The sequence below is a fragment of the Helicoverpa armigera genome, chromosome 8 (assembly GCF_030705265.1).
Source record: "Helicoverpa armigera isolate CAAS_96S chromosome 8, ASM3070526v1, whole genome shotgun sequence".
NCBI lineage: Eukaryota > Metazoa > Arthropoda > Insecta > Lepidoptera > Noctuidae > Helicoverpa > Helicoverpa armigera.
Window position 1 is genome coordinate 293,778 of NC_087127.1, and position 21,909 is coordinate 315,686.

Below are 21,909 nucleotides of genomic sequence, written 5' to 3' on the forward strand. Positions count from 1 at the left end.
CAATTGGTGTGCACACGAATATGCGTAGAATTGCACGGATCCGTCACTGTCAAAAAATCCTCTCGTTTTGACAAACAACCTCAAAAAGTCATAATAAACAGGCAATGATGTTGTTATAATTATTTTATTCTGAAAAAATATTATACAAATCATTATGTATCTATTTTATAGCTACAGTTGAAAACAGAGTTTCATGCGGCGGCGTGTATATAGAAGTGCTGTGTTGAATTGATCATGTGACAGTTATATTTAAAGTGATTCATTTCATTGTTTTGAATATAAATTTTATTGATAATGATACCGTCGAATACAATATGCGTGTCCCAGGAGGGACCCGCAAACGCTTTGGCATTAAATAAGGATTGCTCCCAAGTAGTCATAGCCGGCCGCAATGGTAATATAGCAAAAATGTAAACAATTTTAAACTTCTTCTTTAATAATAGAAGTTTTTAATAATGAATTATTGTTTCAGTGTTCAAAGTATTTTCTATCGGTGAAAATGAGTTTTCAGAAGTGTGTAACTTAAGGGTTGGAAAGAATTTAAATCTAAATTTTTCATCCATTGACGTTGCCTGGAGCACTATTGAAGGTAAGCTTCTTAATTATTATTTTATTTATTTCATAAAACTTCTAATTTATACTTTCTCACTAAACCTTACAGAACTTTCAAAAATGCTATCTATCCTCATTTCTATAATTAGCTTATCTGTCAATGTAAGGAAAACCATGTATTAATAACTATTGTTATCTAAATTGTAATATAAACTGGGAGGAAACATGCTATTTACTTATCTTGACTACCAAATACTAGGGCTGTGAGAATGTAATACAATTCCTATGCTATTTCACTAAGTTAGATTTTGTGAGCGTTTTATTTACAACATTTACATTTATTTCTCAAAGAAAAATAGGGTTTGTGTATCTATCTGTTATCAGAAACCATCCTAGGAACATAATCTCCTAAATAAATGATACAAAATGGCAAAACCTTTACAGATACTAGAAATAAATAAGACAAAAATAATTTTGTTGTAGAAAATACATTAGCGACAGCAGCTACAAATGGTGCAGTGGTGGTATGGAACCTTGGCCGCTCCGGTCGCTCCAAGCAGGAGCATGTGTTCTCCGACCACAAGAGAACTGTCAACAAGGTACCAGATTAAACAGTAGTTTGTAAATATTATCCGTTCACTGATAACGGTAGAATTTAGCACAATGACCTGCTATGTGACCCGTGATAAATTATGTACAGTTGAAGCCAAATGTTTGATAGCATATTTTTACTTTAATTGGCAGCACCTATGGTTCAAATGTAACAGGGGTCATTGTAGATAGTCTAGATAGACTCTATTTGTTATTAAAGGATATGCTAAAATATTTTATATACATGTCAGTTCCCAAAACGCAAACTCTGTAAACTCTAACAAAGCTCATGTGAACTTGTTATTATATTATTGTGCCACAGGTTAGCTTCCACCTGACAGAACCGGCACTTCTGATATCTGGCTCCCAAGATGGAATGATGAAGTGCTTTGATCTGCGGATGAAGGAGGTGGCTAGAACATTTATAAGGTAATAATACTTTAACTTGGCTGAAATAGCCAGTTGTGGTTTTTATTTTGGACTAGTTCGACATCTACTCCAAGTTTCCACCCGCGTCCGGAGAAAATTCCTGCACTAGGATAAAAGTAGCTCTTGTCCTTTCTCAGGCTCTAGATAGTTTCAAAATTCTTTTTAAACAGTTAGCGACTTTTAGCCTAAAAGTGCGACAGATAGACATGATATGTCAGTAAAGATTTTAGCAATTTCTGAGTCTTGAATTAGTTAAATCTTCTAAAACGCACATTCGTTCCCCAGTAACACAGAATCGATCCGCGACGTGCAGTTCAGCCCGCACCAGGCGCACACGTTCGCCGCCGTCTCCGAGAACGGCAGCGTGCAGTTGTGGGACGTGCGGCGCCACGAGCGCTGTCTGCTGCAGTACACCGCGCACTCGGGGCCCGTGTTCGCCTGCGACTGGCACCCGGAGATGCCCTGGCTGGCCACAGCTTCCAGGGATAAGACTATTAAGGTATGAAGGCTATCCATAGTATAGTTATCGTTTCAGCCGAAAGTCAAAGATGTCCACTGCTGGACAAAGGTCTCCACCAAAATTCTCTTTTGTGTACTTTCTAAATATTCTGTACTTCCCTATTTACTCCCCTTATAAACTGCTTTATGTACTCCACTATGTTAAGGCTTTGTTCTAAAAAAAACTACCAAACTTGGCAGCTAATATTATAGCTTGTAGAAGTAATAGTACCTTACACTAGGCACTAAATAAAACAAAAGGTTACGTTAGTATTTGAGTTATCGTGCATTAGATAAACAAGTGGGTCGACAGATAGCTCGCGCCTATTTGTCGCGCAGATAGCATAAATTACTGCTTGTGTAACACCTACAGTTACTGGCTACATCCAGCAATTATTTATAAGCAAGAAAGAACTTAATTATTCAATATGGACTTTAGTACAAGCAAATTAGGAATACATGTAATTTAGAAGTTTTAGCAACATGACACGATAAGAAGCCGTTAGTGATTGTACACAAAATGTGTTACAACATTCACATTAATTAGTACTAAATCGATCATTTAAGCTCTATTTTCTCACACGTGTAAATTAGAAAACAATACGTATACATAGATAAAGCTATGCTATGTAACTTTGACCGTTGACTTACATAATAAGAAAGTACCTAATACCCCTCATAGGGGTTCAGTAATGACCCGAACTAGGGACAGTTAATTAATTAGCTAATTATTGTGTCTGCGCGTTATCGCGGTGTCTAATGAAGCGTTACAATAGAAATAGTGCTTGTTCTGCGTCTGAGAACCAAGATAACATGTATTATTATTAGATTACGTATTTGTAAAGTGTGCTTCTAAGTATATTTGTAGTCTAAAATATACCTAATGCAAGACGTAATAGGTATTACAATTATTTTTAAAGAATCGTTGAGTAAATTATTGTCCTAATATAAATTCGGTTTTAGGTGTGGGACATTTTCGGCAAGCCCAACTTGGAGCACACTATTTACACCATAGCATCTGTCGGACATGTCAAATGGAGACCACAGAAAAAGTAAGTGGAACTTAAACATTGTTTTGCATGTATATTTTCGTTGAAGTATTTTTTATCTGTTAGCTTTTGCAGTCTCGTATCAGGGACGGGAAGAGAACATTGACCACAAACATTGTCTATCAACAAGATCACATACATATAACCTTGCCCGTGGTCTTCAACGGAGTTGTCAAGAACCTATGAAAGTATGAACGAACCAATGTTCTGTCCCGTCCCTAACACGGTAATGTTTTGGGGATAGACCTTAAAGCACCTGTCGTGTTGTGTCCAGGTTCCAAGTAGCGTCGTGCGCGCTGGTGCTGGACTGCGCGGTGCACGTGTGGGACGTGCGGCGGCCGCACGTGCCGCTCGCCACGTTCGCCGAGCACCGCGACGTCACCACCGCCATCGCCTGGCTGGCCGAGCCGCATACCTTCCTCTCTACCAGCAGGGTGAGCTACCAGTGCTGCCATTTAGTGGCAATAGGTACACTAATTAAAATGGCATATTTATTTGGTTGTTGTCAGTGATCGTCTTTGGCAGTCGTTACGGGTATTCAGAAGCCAGTAAATCTGACAACCAGTTTAACTAAGGGGTTAACTTGCCCGGTTAACTGGTTTGAGGAAATCGGATAGGCAGTCGCTCCTTGTAAGACACTGGTACTTCGAAGATATTCAGCTGAATCCGGTTAGATTGGAAGCCGACCACAACATATAGTTGTGAAAAGGCTCGGGAGATGATGATGATGATTTTTTTGGTCGCTTTGTGCTCATCTTAAAATATGAACTGTAATTTGAATTTTAATCTGATGTAAGGAAGATTGCTTTTTCAACAACAGTTGTGTGTTCGCAGGACTGCAGCCTATACCGTCACCGGTTCAGCTCAGCAGCACACCCGGTGCTGTGGGCCAACCCGCACGGCGTGTGTGTGTCAGCTCGCGGCGAGCTGGCGCACGCGGCGCCCGAGCGGCCCCTGCCGGCGCTGCCGCCCGCCCATCCACAGCCCGACCGACACGTACCGGGGCTTGGGTAAGTTACCACTGCACGGCTAGGGTCCCATCGGGCTATGAGAGTGAAGGAATAGTGAGTGCACTTGTGTCTGTGCAAATGCTCGTGTACTATAATATGTCCTGCGCAGCTGGCTGATGTCCTTATATGAGAAGAGTCGCTGTGGCCGAAATCGGCTGTGGACGCCATAAGGGCCACACAAATAGGCTGGATGGACAGTTAATAGGAAGAGATGATTAAAAGTCAAAGTGTAGAGAAGTTTATTTAGGTAAGTCGCAGGTTCAGTGGTACAAGTTAGCTCAGGTTCTCGCTGGTCTACTGACTTTACCGTTCTTGAGAACTCACGTAGGGGGCATCAAGTAGCTGGAGCTTGTCAGGGTCTGGTGTAAATGACAGCAGCCACCATTTATAGTCCCTGTTGTTCTGCTGTGGTGGTAACAGGACCCGAAGCATCTACCTAGCTCTTAGTTTGCGAGATGATAGAAACTGTCATGTTCCTTAGTCGCAAGCAGCCGACAGCTGGGTCCCTGTCCGGGGCGGCGCAGGCGGCGCTGGAGCGCGCGTTCCCGGGCGGCGCGGGCTCCACGCTGTGCCGCTACGCCGCGCCGCGCCCGCTGCCGCTGCTGCAGTGCGCCACCGACTACCGCATGCGCGGGGCGCCGCCGCATGACCTCGCGCAGCACAACGCTGAAGTGGCTAAGGCTAATAATCGACATATGGTTAGTGGTTCCTTTCTAACCCAAAGTAAAATGTTTTTATTTCAAATAGGCCTTTGTAGGCTCTTGAAATGTCACACTAGTTGCACAGTTCCAAAAAACTGATCTCATGGAGAAGAGCCGGCAAGAACCTTGATAGACAATTGTTTAAAGTATTAAGGTCACAAATATTCTATTACATAAAAACTATAACCACAAATGTTCAATACCATTTCTAAATCCTACTTATTATTTTTTATCTTTATTTGCTTACAGTTTTTTCTCCTAAGCATGATATCTTAACATTAAAACTAGCAGTTATTGCAGTGCATGTGATTCTATAATATTACTTACGTTGTAATATGCTACCCGTGCATCGGAGAGCACATAAATGTCGGTCCTGCTTGTGATTTCTCTCCGTTGGTGTCGGATTACCGTCCCTTCGGGCGCAGAGAGTGAAGCAATAGGGAATGCACCTGTCTCTGCGCAAATGCTCGTGCACTATAATATGTCCTGCGCAGTTGGGTGATCTCCTTCACTCCTTCCCTCAGGTGTGGCACGTATGGGAGGTGGTGCGGTGCGTGTACTCTGCCCGCGCGGCGCGGCGCAGCTCGCCCGCGCCCGCGCCGCCCACCGACCTGCCGCGCCCAGACCCGCCGCCGCCGCCGCCATATACACATACTTATCACAAGTGAGCTGCTCGCTTTCAATGATAAACATATTATTAAAAAAACCTCCTCTAAGCTTCTTAATACATTGTGGAATTCGTCGATAGCCCTCAAAATACAAAAAAAGTTCACTGAGTACTGAGAACTTTTTACGCTAGCGAATTATTCTTTGTGGTACAAAATGTGACTAATAGTTGTCAACTATTTGAAAGGTTTTAACTCCCAAGGGGCTACACTTAATTGATCGACAAGTTACGTGCATAAAATTCGAGCCAAAATCAACTAGTTTCAACTTGTCAATATTTTCCCCCAGTAACGCGGTGGAGGAGGAGCCGCTGGAGGAGGTGGAGGAGTGGGCGGAGACGCAGTTCCACAACAGCGGCGTGCTGGGCAAGCCCACGCTCAGCATCTACATCCCGCCCGCCAGGCAGCCCAAGCACCTGCGCAGCGACGGTGAGGGACACATGCGTGCATGACTTGCACACTTGAAATTATTGTGTGAATCATCTGCTCAGTCTTTTCAGCCAGGATCGGCTTTCAGTCTAATCAGATGCAGCTGAGTATCAGTATTTTACAAGGAGCAACTGCCTAATCTCTACTCTTCAACCCAGTTACCCGGGAAATCCAATACCCCTTGACGGTGAGATAGTATGAGGTACTACCGTCTTTACTGAAAATTACACAAAATTACACTGTATGGATATAAGCAGAAAAGAATGTAAGGATTGATCGCGGAGAAGAAAAATGGGTATTACGTGACCGTCATTCTCTTTGAAAGACGAATTCTAAATCTGGGTTTTAAAGCTTGTGATTGTCCTGACATGTAGCCATTTGAACCCTGTTTTTGTAAGAAACATGGCAGACTAATCTCCATGTCCCCGCACAGAGCCAGCAGGCTGGGTATCAGCAGCATCAGCGCACTACGTGGACACGGAGGCGGCGGACTGGACCCTCCCGGAGGAGGCCTTCCCCCTCCGCACCGCGCCGCCCGCCGCCCCGCCACACGCGCCGCCTCGCGCTGACCAGCATCAGCATGGACAGCATGATAAGGAACATAATGGTATGTACATGATTGTGTTTGCTTTGCAGTCTTATGTGGTTCGTGTGGCATTACACTTTAATGGAGAAACTGGTGGATCTACGGGAGTGGGTACTGAGCAGTCAACGCTAATTTACTTGTGACGTCAAACTTCACCGGACTACCCATGATGTACCCCTGCCCCTGTGTACCTCCTTATACATTAACTACGCTTATGTACCCCCCTAATAAACTCTTTTCCCTATGTAACTTAACTTTTACTTCCTTATGTAATACCCTTTACATACTGCCTTATCTGCTCTCCCTTACTCATTAGTACATAAGGGCGTATACAAGGGTAGTACATAAGGGAATATACAAGGGTAGTATATACGGTTGTATACAAGGTCAGTACATAAGCGTAGTACCTACATAAGGAAGTATACAATGATAGTATATAAGGGAGTATACAATGATAGTACATAAGATAGTATACAATGATAGTACATAAGGGATATCATTGTATACTTCCTTATGTACTATCATTGTATGTATACTCCCTCATGTACTACCCTTGTATCTCCCTTATATACTACCTGTAAGCTACTTTATTGTTATGTAATAAAGATCGTTTGAACTTTTCTCTTTACTATTATCCGTCTGTACAGCGTCACACCGAGGCTCGGGCGGTTCTGGCGGGTCTGGGGGCGGCGTCTCCCCCGGAGGCAGCTCGTCTCCGGGCAGCGGCTCCAGCGGGTCCGCCTGCACCGCGCCGCCCGCACTCGACCACGCACATCTACATCAGATGCACGTCAGTATCTCTATAATACCTTCTATTTTACTTTTTATTTGAGAGTACCTACTTTATTTATTGGTTAATTGTCACGTTTATAGAAATGTCAATTCTTTGCCCAAATATGAACCAAGGTTTCTAATCTGACAAATTTTGATTGGTCTTATTGAGAAGTCTTCAACAGACACAAATCGCCCGAAATTACGATCCCTTGTTCAATATCCTCTAAAAAGGAATAAATAAACTTTTCAAACCGACCATTAATTGTCTTCATTTTTTCTATCGTCACCAATCCTATCTCCTTGATGGGGACAGGTGTTGCTGGGGAGTTTGTTCTACCACTTTTTCATCCCAGCTTTTTGCTGGACCACATAGGAAGTGGTGAATGAAAGGTGGGCGTTTTGGTTTCTGTCTTTTGTAAATTGTCTTGTAGGAAGTGGTGAAGTGTGGGCGTTATGGGAGCTGTCTTTTGTTTTTGACGTTCGAAGAGAGCTGTTTTGCAACCAAGTTTGACTTAATGATTTTTGCTCGTGGTGCAGCTAGAGGAGAGCATCAGCGAGGGCGGCGCAGGGCTGGCGGTGCGCGTGGGCTGCGGGCTGCGGCCGCAGCTGGACGTGGCGCCGCTACTGGCCGCCGCGCTGCGCCACCACGCCGACCTCGGCGACGTGCAGACCGCCGCCGTCGTCATGATCGTGCTGCAGGAGCACAGGTAACACTCTACTGCTGGGGAACTACGAACTTTATACTCATTGATATAATGTAGAAAATCAAATGACCAAATCTACATGAATCAAAAAGATCTAAGATGTTTTGTGCTAAACTAAGAGGCATAATTTGTCCGTTTACTGCCATTTGTCCATAGATCGTGTGACTCTGGTCTCTATGGAATGTGTTAACGTTACAGGAGTGACCTGTTCCCCTACATCGAGGAGAGCTTACAAGAGCACTGGCTGTTGGGATACATTGAGCTGTTGCAGAGACATAAGCTGTGGAATGTTGCTACTGAGGTAAGTCACCATTTCATAATTTATTTTAATACACTGTGACCGATTAGATACTGTGCTTGTCTTATATGGAGTGAAGACAGCCGTCGTACCTGCGACTGATCATGTTTTTAAACGGTTTTATTTAGCTCACCCCGTTTGTTTTATTTATTCGTTCTTGGGTCAAATTTAGAAATTGAAATTTCAGTGCCTTCCTGTTGTCAGATTGATCTGAAATTTGGTACACACCTTTATTTCCGATGACAATACAATATAGTAATATCAATAACATTGCAAATCCAAGATGGCCGCCGTTTCAAAATGGCGGATAACGTAGGTTTTATCAATCCCATCAATGTGGGTATCAAATGAAAGTGCTCAACCAGTAGAATACAATGTACTATATAAAATTCAAATCCAAGATGGCGGCCTCTACAAAATGGCGGATAACTTAGGTTTTATCAATCCCATCAACATGGGTATCAAATAAAAGGTCTCAACAAGTAGAATACAATTTACTATGCCAAATTGAAATCTAAGATGGCAGCCGCTACCAAATGGCTGATAACAATTTTTAAACGGTTTTATTTAGCTCATCCCGTTTGTTTTATTCTTGGGACAAATTTAGTAATTCAAATTTCACCCTCTTCCTGTCAACCGATTAATCTGAAATTTTGTATACACCTTTAATTCCGATGACAATACAATATAGTAATATCAATAACATTGTAAATCTAATATGGCCGCCGGTACAAAATGGCGGATTACATATTTTTCCACAACCCCCTCAATATGGGTATCAAATGAAAGGGCTACACAAGTAGAATACTGTTAGCAACCCCAGCGGGGCCCAACAGGGCCAAGGCCTGCCTGGGCTGCGGGATTGTTCGAAAGAGTTACCGTGGCCCTGGTACATAAAAGGCTTACGACGATTTTTAGTCAGTAAGAGTCTGGCACCCCCTTACCGCTGCTGACCCAGGGAGAGGTCACTTGATGATCTTTGGCGTCGTTAAAAAAATTGACTTTTTTTTTTAAATTAGATTGTAATAAATTATCAGTTAAGATACCGTGTAATAATGATGCACTAAATGAATTAGATAGAATGAGGAATGTTCGGTAGGCATTTTCATTAAATACTAAAAACTAGAAAATAAAAAATCGGTAAAAAAACTTTTAAGTCAAACGGTTTTATCTTATGTGCACTGAAAACTAGAAAATAAAAAAATAGTTACTTACCTGTCAACCTACGTAGGTGGTCTTGGTCATATTAGACTAAAATAAAAACGTGGGGCCCCTCTGAAATCCTACCTATGGCAAAGCATATCTTTATACTTTGGTAGATCATGAGCTCGGCGTTCGCTGGTGAAGCCGCTACGGCTGATTTATTGATTGTCAAAATCTCCAGTTACGATTATAGTAAGTCGATGCAATCCACACCTATTATACCTCTAGGAGAAAGTACTACAGCAACAGTTAATGGGCCCCACGTTTTTATTTTAGTCTAATATGACCAAGACCACCTACGTAGGTTGACAGGTAAGTAACTATTTTTTTATTTTCTAGTTTTCAGTGCACATAAGATAAAACCGTTTGACTTAAAAGTTTTTTTACCGATTTTTTATTAGTGTTGATATTGCTAATGCTGACTTCGATATATCTAGGTGGTGCGTTGCGCGTGGCTGAACAGCGTGTGGGTGCTGTCGCAGCAGTCGACGAGCGTGGCGGTGTGCTGCGGGCGCTGCGGGCGCCGCACGCGGCCGCACGCGGCGTGCGAGGCCTGCGTGCCGCGCCGCCTGCCCGACGCCTGCGCCGTGTGCCGCCGCCCCGTGCGCGGCCTGTACGCCTGGTGCCAGGGCTGCAGCCACGGCGGCCATCTGCACCACCTGCGCCGCTGGCTCGACCAGCACCAGCTCTGCCCCGCCGGCTGCGGCCACCACTGCCAGCTCGCCTGAACATTCTCCATTAACGCTAGAGCTTGTTAACTGTTTATATTGATGTCATTCAGTTCGATGAAGGTTTTTGTAGCCAATGTAAGTTATATAAGGTACAGAAACTAGTCGGCATCTAGTCTTTGTATCATAAAGACATGTAATCAATCTTATTGAAACAATATTATCATTTTGTTACGAGTTTAAGCCTTTTGAACAAGAAATGTAGGTATCATTATTTTTTATTTTCTTTCAGTAACGATTGCTCGGTGAATCGGGAAATTTTTAAACAAATTGTTTGAAACAATATTAGAAGCTAAGTAATGGAATGTGTGAATATAGTTTAATATATTATTTTATGATAAAATCACAAGCTATAATGTGTAATGTAAATAGATAAGAATAATTGTGTATTTATAGACTAAATTAAGGGTACATTTTATTTTATAACAAATATTTTTATATAAAATAAAAATGCAAGATACTTTATACAATGTTTTATTTATTAAATATATCATTATAAATATTTACAGAAATATTCGTATTAATTGAGTTACTAGGTAATAGCTGGTTTGGCAAGACAACCTATAAAATCGCGAGATCGGGTACCCGAACATGGATTTATTTAGAGGACAGTTTATGAAATATCCGATATTCGGGCGACCGGCGCAGACGCACGAGTTTGTTGGCACAAGCAGGTCCTTTGAGATTGAGCGACGAGTATATCTATCTTACGTACATACATATACAGTGATAGCAAAACGAAGTCTAAATAGATGGCGCCACTACTCTAATGGAATATATTACACAGTACACTTTTGGAATGTAAAGGAAACAGAATTTAACACGAGTGACATTATTTTACTTATTCTTAGGTTAAACCAGTTAAATAAATTACTATAAACGATAACCTTAACTCAGTTTGTATTAGAAAATACTGTCATATGTCACATTTAACTGGCAGTGCTAATTTGTTAGAAATATGGACGTAGCCAGCGCTTCTTAGCGTTCTTGTCTAATATTGTCTGAGCATTTGTTATCTAATATGGCAACATGTAAACCTTACACATTCACTTTGAGATGTTTAATTTGAAGTCCTGGAAAGTATAGATAGAAACTATACATTACTCTTCATCTTTGTCATCTTTTAATGAAGTTATCATACACTGGGAAATGTTTAGCTTTGGGTAGCAGTAGAGTTCGCATTGTTCGTTGCACATAGCTTTTACATTTAAGATTTTGGTGTTCAGATATACAGTTACACCTACCGTTGAGACCGTACATACTGTTCAGATTTCCTACATTATTCCCTATCACATAAGGCTACGTCCTCTATCTCAGTGCATTAGAGTCTACTAGCAGACAACGCAGCAAGGCAGTCGCTTCTTCTCCACCACTTCTTCCTCATCAGCCGCCAGCCCCTTCTTCATGCGCGACATCTGACGGATCAGCGTCAGGAACGCCTGTTTATCAATACCACTGTTTTATATGAGGAATAACTTGGACAGAAACAAACATGAAACACAAATAAGCTAATTTTAAAAAATGTACGTTATAAAATTTAACTTTATTACTACAGACATAAGGTTTGATTTTAAAAGAATATAATCAAAAAATCTATGAGTTCGTATCGTATCGTATTCAAAGCTTCTAATATAAATTGTATTGAATAAGAGATGCTACATACAGTCTACAAGATGCATGCTTTAGTCTGTGTTATGTATCTAAATATTTTTACCTGAGTTGTGCTCGATTAGTCGTTACATTGAATACTTACCTAATAAGCCTGGATAATACTAAGAAAATTGCTGAAGTGCTTTCGTCATACATGGTAAAATGTTATTTATTGAAAAAGTTGGCAAACAGAAGAAGAATTTTATACTTTAATGCTACACTTCCAATTATCTGGAACCTGGTAAGTTCTCCATCCAATAGACATGTACTAGAAGTGGTCTTAAAAATAATACACATAATTTTGCAAATCTGTATATTTCCTGCTTTATATCAATCATTTTGTTCCTGTGACTTCGATATACATACATACACGTAGGTACATAATCCATACATTTGTGAACTAATATAACTAGCCTATAGAAAATTACGAGTACATTAGGAATATAAGTTTTGAAACCACCGCCATCTGTCGACAGCAACTGTGAAACACGATAATTATAAAAGTTTAAGCCTACTCGGCAGTTGCTATCGACACGTGACGTACTTAGAGGGGGAGGCGCTCTAGATATCCTCTGCAGGATGCTAACATTGCGAATGGACTTAACTTAGTTCGTGTTGGCAGTTGGGACCAACTAGATACAGACATGTGGCCCCGATAACAGTATATTATGCTAAACAAGTGAGTGCTGCATGCGGACGCACACAGCACACAATATCGTAATGGCATACATCGTCACGCTCGCTGCATGTGCGTGAGCGCACACAACGACACATAACTAACTAGAACTGACACGCTCCGATCCACTGCGTGAAGCAGAGCAGGCCACATCCAGCCTTCCTCAGCAACCACACCTTCTAGCGTACAAGAGTATGTTCATGTGATTCTGAGTAAGTTCTCATAGTAAACGTAAGTTAAAAGTGAGCCATACAGCCCAGTGGCGGATCAACGGCCAAATATAAAAAGTAAATCGTGAAGATTTAAAAAATATCAGACTTTATTGCATACAAAACTTAGCATTACATTTATATAATTAGGTTTAACTTTGTGACTGACACTGCGCACCAGGGATATATTTAAGTAGAATATCTTTCACGTGTTACACTGGAGATGCTAAGCTACTGTGAGAAATATTACTGATGCTGCAAAAGATAATATTTTAGTACCAGTGGCAGTCAGAAAGATAAACCGAGTAACGTACAAGACATGACAACTATCGGCTACTCCGTGAAGCGATCCTATACATTCCAGTGCAGACATCACATACTAATTGTTCACTCAAATAGTATTTTACAAACGAACCATTTCTACCAACTATTCACTTTGAATAGAAGATATTTTTGAGTATTTAAAAAATAAACTTTGAGTTACAAACATTACAACTTATCGATAAAATTATACCGAAAATATCAGTGGCCAAGAGATTCTTTTTAGTTGAGATTTGATCATAATATTTTATTCAGACATCAATATGTGTCTCAGTAAAGTATTCCGCGGAATACTATTTGAGCGAACACATACAAACAGTACCCCCTTGGACACATTACACAATACATTTAGCACTTATACATAGAAAATAAATACAAAACTTATGCTACCGACCATGCGTGTACGAGTGTGTGATAAGGTGCCACGTTTCATATAATGGGGAACAAGAATATCGATATCTGTCTTTTCAAGTTGTCGATAGTAACACAGATCTAAAATAAGCCTAGAAGTTTTATGTACTTTCTTGATTAGGCCAGCTATTCAGGAGCCAGCTTGTAGGTAGTAGGGTGCTAATAAGGTGAATAGAATTTCTTATATTTTTATACTAACAAGTAAGTCCCACAATATGAAAGTGTGCAGCACAACTTTGTGTGTATACCTACACAGAGAGTGAGGTCGGCGCTGACGCGAAGCTAAGCTTTGATACAACAATCATTTACTCACTAACTTATGGAATTCTGTTTGTGATGAGGCGGCACAACTGGGTTACACACACTTGCACGTGTACCAACTACAAAAATATTCACTTATTACATCGACTTATGTAGATCAGAATTAAAAACTTGCCAAAATATGATTCCTGTCCACAAATAGAGGACAGCTTTCAAAGCCATAGATTGAGCAAAAATATAAAACACTTCTTTTACTTCATTAATATTTTGTAATATTTTCGACTGTATCATAACAAACAGTATTCGATAAATGCAAGCACCAAAGTGGGCGAAATATATTAACATTTACAATAGCCTGCTTACACCTAGTACATGTGGTGCCGAGACGCGAGTCGCGCGATCCTCGACCTTACGTCGTCGGCACACAGTTCCAAATACAGGAGACGAATTTACAAGATGTGTTGTATGCAGGGTCTGTCAAGTTTGTTCTACGAATTGCATTAAGGTGGGCTTGAAAACAAGAGAGAGTCAACGACATCAGAGTAAAAGAGATAAATATATAATGTTGCCACCAAAAATACAATTTCGTATTCTCCCTAATAATGAGCGTATAAATTGATTTTTAAAGTAAATTACCCTTGAAGATACTTTTAGCTATTATTCTAATGCCAAAAAATATACTTAGTTGAGAAATATTAGATATAAAATTTAATATTACTTATTAGAAAATATATATGGGGGATTATGTGTGGCAACACTAATGTCCGGACGCCATATTGGTTTTGACATTGTTGACGTCACAAGAAAAATGTCTGCGGCCGGTTGCGCACCATTTTATCTTGTACTAATGTTTATTTGTAATAAATAAACTACTTCCATTTAATTCTACATACATTGATAACGTTGAGTCGAGCTTGCTCCTCCGTTGCTGTGTTTTGGTGAAATTAAGTGTGTATTTGTGAGATATAGACTCGGTGTTGAGACAGTGACTTGTTTGATTTTGTTTTGTGTTTAATTCGCGATGAGTTCACAAAAAGAAAACACAAGAATCTGCTGCTTGTGTGGATCTTCACCTTCTAAAGATCCCAGCATCACTTTGCATCGGTTTCCAAAGCCTGGCACTAAAATGCTCTGCGGTATGTACACTCCATGCTATTCGTCTTAGACGACATAGAATACCACATTTATTGTTAATTCCGCTTCTAACTACCACAAACTCACGTAACATATATACCTATATACTTAAGTCCCAACTTTCCTTGCCAAAAATCATTAGGTACTTACTATAAAAAGTTTTCTTGCTTACACCATTCCCGTATCTAATATAACATCTCTTTCAATCAAAGCGAAGACTACCCACTGACATGATATAATAATATCTTAACTCGGAAAATGATTAAAATAGTGTGTAATTTGAGAGCAGTGGTGGCCGAGTGGTAACTGCCCCAACTTACGAGTGGTAGGTCGCGGGTTCAAACCCGATCTGGCGCATAACTTTGTGTAATTTATTTCGTCACTACTGCTCTCAAAACGGTGAAGGAAAACATCGTGAGGAAACCAGCATGTCCTAGAACCAAAAAATTCGAAGACGTGTGACATCCACCAATCCGCACTGGGCCGCGGGTGGATTATGGCCCAAGCCCTCTCCTAGAGAGGAGGCTGTGTCCCAGCAGTGGGAACATTAGAAGGCTGATGATGAGTGTGTAATTTTGATATTTTTAATTTTCAGTTGTGAATTATGGGCAAAGTATTGCTTCCCAAACGAAGCCTGGTCTTCACCAAAATTCCAGGACGCACTCCATAAACAACATAAGATGCTATGCAGCAAACATTTCAAAAGCACATGCTTTAATGAGAAGAAGTTGTTCAGAACAGCTGTACCTGATGTTCAATGCCAAAAGGTTAGTACCATTATCATTTTGAAAGTGTATTTAAAACACCTGTCTTATATAGCACAGAAATACAGACATTATGTTCAGTGTTCATTGTACTATGCAAAGCTATTTCTGAATGACATAGACAAGGCCTGGACCCAAAGATTATGGAGGTACATGGGCTCTATGCGCCACCAAATTGGGAATTTGAGTAGAGCAGAGTAAGAATTATATATGAAGGCAGATTCTTTACTGGAAGAATGAACTTTCGCATAAATGAATTCCCACAAAAAATCTGCTAATGGTTATCCAACCAATTGCAAGATATAAATTTAAAAAATTAAATATATGATGAGTACAATGACCTCTTAAGAGGTTGTTGGTTTTTTCCATAACACTGTATATATGTTTTTTTACATTTACCTCATCTATGACTAATAAATTTAAAGAGTTATCTTTAAATTTATTTAAAATAATCAACTTTCAATTTACAGGATACAACAACTTCTAATGTGCCAGATCAATCTGCCATATTTGAACCTGTTGCCGGTCCATCCAGAATGAATCCTTTAACAGAACATAATGTAAACATTATCACTCCGACCAATTCAGGAATGTTTGTGTGCAAGTCTTCAAAACAAGAAAGTGACCAGAAAAGCAAAATGTTGAGGAAACTGAAAAGTAGTATGAACAAGGTGTATAGATTACAAAAAACTGTAAAACATTTAAAAAACGAATCTTTTTTAAATGTTATTTGTAACAATGAGACAGTCCGAGAAATCCTCAATACAAAAATGAGTTCGACATTTGCACTGTTACTGCAAGGAGAACTGCAGAATTATAAGAGGAAGAAGCCTGGTCGCAGGTGGAACATGGAGGCTAAAATAATAGCATTGAGGCTCTACAAGAGGTCACCAACTAGCTACAAATTGCTAAGGAGAATGATTTGTTTACCAGCACCCAGCACATTAAAATCCCTCTTAAGTAAATTTAAGATGAATGTGGGGACACACAAAACAATACTCACAATTTTAAAAAACACGACAAAACACTTTGTCCCTCTGAACGTGAGTACATATTGTTGTGGGATGAAATGTCCTTAAGAAAAATTTATGGTACAATTCGAAGACGGATTTAATTGAAGGGTTTCAAGACCATGCTACACAAGGTAGATCTCCACAGCCAGCTTCATATGCCCTTGTATTTATGATAGTTGGAGTCAGGAAACATTTTAAGCAGCCAGTGGCTTATTATTTATCAAGCGGTTCTGTCACAGCTGACAGACTTTCAGCTTTGATTAAGGAGGTATGCATTGCTTCTTCATATTCAATGATGATCATGCTGATTTAACTCTTTGCTGAACTATGATGTTAGTTTATTTGTTGCTAATCTCCCTTATAATACTTTCAGGTTTTAAATTGTTGCTTTGATGCTGGGATAAACATATGCGCTTCAGTCTGTGACTTGGATGGAGTCAACAAGAGAGCTCTATGTCAATTAGGAGCTTCTGTTGAGAATCCCTTCATAGAAGTGAGCAATCACAAAATTGTCACTCTATTTGACACACCACACCTGCTGAAGTGCTTCAGAAATCTTTTCATGAAATATCATGTAAGATTTAGGACCAATATAACATCAGACCACCAACAAGGAATTGGTAAGTCATTTGTTATTTAGTTTTAGAAAAATAATTGTTTAATAATAAATATGTACATTTAAAGCATAATATTTTTTTGTACAAGTAATTATAACACCGGGAACGATAAGAGGCGGGTTATTTTCTTAGAATAGTTGACTTTATATTTAATTTTGGATATTTATTTTGTACTTTATGTTTTAATTGACTTGTGACGAATAAATAAAATAGTTAATTATAACACTATTAATAATTACTTTACAGGAGTCGCTAAATGGAGCCACATCAAGCAATTTTATGAATTGGACAATAATAATCCCAATTTTGTGTTTGCACCATGCCTAAGTAAACAACACCTTGAGCCTAATTCCAAACAAAATGAGGGTAAAACTTGCGGCACAAGTTTTAAGCCACTCAGTTGCAGCAGGACTATATACTAAAATAGCTGGAGGTAAGAAACCTGATTTATTCCTCAGATCATAGTTGCATGATACTTATATTTGTTTCAACAGTATGGTTATCTGGGGTTGTGTCTTTGATAAAGGATAAAACCAACAAATAATTATATTGTGCTTTTAACATTATTACTTAATCCTGTATTGAGCAAGTAACTAGCCGAAACTTCACAATTTATAAAAGTAAAGTATAAAATAAATGTATATTATGTGTACATTTGCTGCCAGTATATCCGAAGTTATTAAGCTAGTTAGTAATATGCTTACTCATATTGATTTGATTTGTTTATTGTGAATTTTCAGGAGACATGCCGACTGAAGCCTTGGCAACGGCTAATTTAATTTCAAGCATGGACGATTTGTTTGATGGTGTAAACGCGTCGACACCAGACTTAAGGAGAGGAAAAATATTTTCCACAAATATAAAACACAATACAGGACATCTCCAAATGTTCGATAAAATGAAATTTTTTTTTAAAACCCTGGAATTCTTGGGATGCAGGGGTAATCCCCCATCAAAAGATGGCTGGATTTGGACCCTCAATGGGTTAGAAATGGTTTGGAAAATTCTAAGTGCCAAACATACTACAGTTAAAAGTTTATCCACGAGAAGATTCCAGCAGGATCCTCTTGAAAATTTATTTGGATGCATTCGATTCAACTGTGGATCCAATAGCAACCCAACAGTTGCACAATTCGTTGCTGGATTAAAAACAGCTGTAATAAGCAACATGGCACATACTAGCTCAGGTAATTGTGAGCTGGATAGCAACAGTGCCATAATTACCAATTTTAAAAAATTATTGACACCAGCCACAGACATGCACACTGAAACTGAACAATCGGAGTCTGTTATAGAAAATGAAATTGAAGAAAATATTATTTCCTCCCTGGAACAAAATTTGGAGGAAGGAAGTAGCGAACTACAAGCATGTGCTTATGTCTGTGGCTTCATAATTAAAAATATAAAAATATTTGTAAGAACTGTAAAAATATTTTAGTCTCCGAAACACCAGAAGAAGTGCATAATTTTATAGAGTTTAAAAATTATGATTCGGTAAAAAATTCTCTTACATACGCCTCTAAAAATTTAATAGATTGTGTAGAAAAAAGTGCAAACATAATTAATATTTTTTTAGAAAAAGAGGCGTATAAAGAGAATATAAAAAAAAAAATAACACAATTACTAAAGGACTCTATAAATTATGTCTTCCTCGAAAATTGTATGGAGCACAAAGAATTAAATATAAATTATATAATAAATAGTGTCTTCCATATTAATATAAAGAGATATTGCATAATAAAAAACAAAATTTATTCCGAAGATGCATGTAAATCTGCACTAAAAAGAAAAATGAACATAATTATGCATAAATAAATATCTTAACTAATATTATATGTGTGCGTTCGCGCAGCGGAATGTTGTTGAATTTAAAGATTTTAATTATGCAGATAATTAGTGTATGACGTCCTATAATTGTGTATGGTAAAAAAAAATTTGTGTATGCAGCCATTGTGGAGAAATTAACTAAAAACTGATTCCGCTGGGCAAACGTTGTCCTGTCGGAACTTTTTTTAATCCTTAGACTTTAGAAGAAAAAAGATGTGTCCACAAATTAGTGTGTATTTGTGTGTAATTGTTTATGTATGAATGAAATCAGTGCATGCATAAACTTGGGAGAAATTCAAGTTTCCGCTTCGCGAACGTTTGGCCATTAGCTAGTTTTCATATAAAGCGTTTACATAGAGAGCTGCCGATTTTTACATACGTTGTTTTGAATTTGTTTATATTTGTTTAAAAAACAGATTTAGAAAAAGTCGTAGGGTTTAAAAGATAAAAATGTAAACGTAAAATACACTTTAAAACATACAAAAATTATTGACACCAGCCACAGACATGCACACTGAAACGGAACAATCGGAGTCTGTTATAGAAAATGAAATTGAAGAAAATATTATTTCCTCCCTGGAACAAAATTTGGAGGAAGGAAGTAGCGAACTACAAGCATGTGCTTATGTCTGTGGCTTCATAATTAAAAAATATAAAAATATTTGTAATAACTGCAAAAATATTTTAGTCTCCGAAACACCAGAAGAAGTGCATAATTTTATAGAGTTTAAAAATTATGATTCGGTAAAAAATTCTAAAGTGTATTTTACGTTTATATTTTTATCTTTTAAACCCTGCGACTTTTTCTAAATCTGTTTTTTAAACAAATATAAACAAATTCAAAACAACGTATGTAAAAATCTACAGCTCTCTATGTAAGCGCTTTATATGAAAACTAGCTAATGGCCAAACGTTCGCGAAGCGGAAACTTGAATTTCTCCCAAGTTTATGCATGCACTGATTTCATTCATACATAAACAATTACACCCAAATACACACTAATTTTGGACACATCTCTTTTCTTCTAAAGTCTATGGATTAAAAAAAGTTTCGCCAGGACAACGTTCGCCCAGCGGAATCAGTTTTTGGTGAATTTCTCCACAATGGCTGCATACACAATTTTTTTTTTACCATACACAATTATAGGACGTCATACACTAATTATCTGCATAATTAAAATCTTTAAATTCAACAACATTCCGCTGCACGAACGCACACATATTTTATTACAGTTTTAAAGTTATTTGAGAAAACAGATTTGGCTGCAGTAATGTTTGAAATGTTAAAACTTGGCAAGATCGTTTTTCAAAAATTTGTTTCAGCCCGGAACGAAATACATTGATATATAGCTTTTGTTGTGTAGTAAATGTTTGTAAATATCAAAATATAATTGGTCTAGTGTCTTTCTCTTCCTAATCATTTCTATAATAAAGAAGAAATAACACCAACGTTTATTACACAATATGATAGAATAATTTAAACCATGTCTGTAAACTTGTTGTTTGTTAAACAAATCGATAGTATTCTTTATTGTATAATAACATAGTCTTGTTTTTATAATAGTAACACTTTAAAACTAACTAGAATTTTTGTTTGTTTATGTTTTGATGTTGAAATTGTATGCAATAGGCCCATCCATACTTGTTATTTTGGACGAAAATGTCTGAAATACCTACCTAAATTGATTAAATTCATGTATTTTAAAATTCATTACATAGGTGCACATACTTGTGATTTATGAACACCTTTTGTACCCTATTTCTGGAAATAAATTATAATTATTAACATGCTAAATAAAAAACTCTTGTACTGTAATCTTCCTTTTATTACACTGCTGCACTGCTCTATAAAGATAAATATTAGCAATTTATGCACAAGTACACTGTGTTTCATGTCGATTATTGCTGAGCAAAATGTGATAATCTTGCTCAGCCATAATCGACGAACGCACTGGGGCCCGATTCTCCTAATTTTACGATTCAGTCGAGTCGATTCACATTCGACTGAGATTCAATCCCGACTCAATTACGATTGAAGCATATGTGGCATTCCGCTATTTTTCTTTGAAATAAACGTTTTATCCTTTTCTGTCATTCAATAATGAATCATTTTGTCTGCAAATGATTTACGATTGCAATATGATTGTAGAGCAAACTACCGTATAGACCAAAATCACCAAAATAGCAGACCAATCGCAAACCAATCGAATGTCGTTGGAATACGATTGGTCTTATATTAGTAGCAGAATGCCCGATATGGTTAAAACTGCTACTGCGATCATATTGCGATTCAATTTCTATTCGATTTTAACATTATTAACTTAGGAGAATCGGGCCCCTGTACTTGTGCATAAAATGCAATAAAAATGACCTATAGAATATACTGTAGTTTGAAACTCCCGCCCTAGCTTCTACTCTCTAGTTTTCGTGGGCGGAATATAGATGGCGCCGGCCGGTAAGGAAAAATTTCCTCATAAAATTTGTACGGAGTCGTTATTCTTCCCTTTAGGGTATATATGTTCTGTGGTTGTATGTGTGGAGCGCGGGCGATATCAGTCACATGTGCGTAAACATTATATAAATAAATACACGAATATTTTTTAATTAGTACACAAAAAAATAGGGCTCTATCTGTACCCGTTACTGATCATATTTGTGTAATCAAAACTAAAAAAAACGAAATCCCAAAATTGTCCAGGAAAATTCGACATATTTGGTAAATTCATAATTGAATCAATCATTCATAACAATTGCTACTAGAAAATACCACGCGCAGTGCTACTCGTTTTGAATGCCATTCATAGATCCCA

The 21,909-nt window shown here is 38.5% G+C and overlaps 2 protein-coding genes and 2 long non-coding RNA genes across 5 annotated transcripts in view; 3 read left to right on the forward strand and 1 right to left on the reverse strand.

The window, feature by feature from the left end:
• Window positions 1-62: 62 nt before the first annotated feature.
• LOC110383020 (GATOR2 complex protein WDR24) lies at window positions 63-10,669 on the forward strand. The gene is made up of 16 exons (XM_064035854.1): window positions 63-394; window positions 473-589; window positions 1,036-1,151; window positions 1,466-1,572; window positions 1,858-2,071; window positions 3,034-3,122; window positions 3,394-3,553; window positions 3,954-4,129; window positions 4,611-4,827; window positions 5,355-5,494; window positions 5,785-5,924; window positions 6,358-6,531; window positions 7,158-7,300; window positions 7,822-7,991; window positions 8,187-8,289; window positions 9,927-10,669. The coding sequence occupies exons 1-16, from the start codon at window positions 295-297 to the stop codon at window positions 10,215-10,217; spliced, it is 2,457 nt and encodes an 818-aa protein (XP_063891924.1). The 5' UTR covers window positions 63-294; the 3' UTR covers window positions 10,218-10,669.
• Window positions 10,670-10,677: 8 nt separating this feature from the next.
• Window positions 10,678-21,909, reverse strand: part of LOC110383693 (ras-related protein Ral-a) — a 33,224-nt gene continuing 21,992 nt past the window's right edge. The window contains exon 5 of the mRNA XM_021344500.3: window positions 10,678-11,656. Coding sequence (XP_021200175.1) covers window positions 11,549-11,656 — 108 coding nt within the window. The 3' untranslated portion in view covers window positions 10,678-11,548. The remainder of the gene's footprint in view (window positions 11,657-21,909) is intronic.
• LOC135117225 (uncharacterized) lies at window positions 14,215-16,213 on the forward strand. Of its 2 annotated transcripts, XR_010276717.1 has the most exons (3): window positions 14,215-14,881; window positions 15,475-15,646; window positions 16,114-16,213. It is a non-coding gene; the product is annotated as an uncharacterized LOC135117225 (long non-coding RNA). The 2 variants fall into 2 exon arrangements; XR_010276716.1 differs by lacking the exon at window positions 14,215-14,881 and having other exon boundaries at window positions 15,373-15,646.
• On the forward strand, window positions 16,712-19,001 carry LOC126054146 (uncharacterized). The gene is made up of 4 exons (XR_010276718.1): window positions 16,712-16,924; window positions 17,030-17,276; window positions 17,520-17,706; window positions 18,014-19,001. It is a non-coding gene; the product is annotated as an uncharacterized LOC126054146 (long non-coding RNA).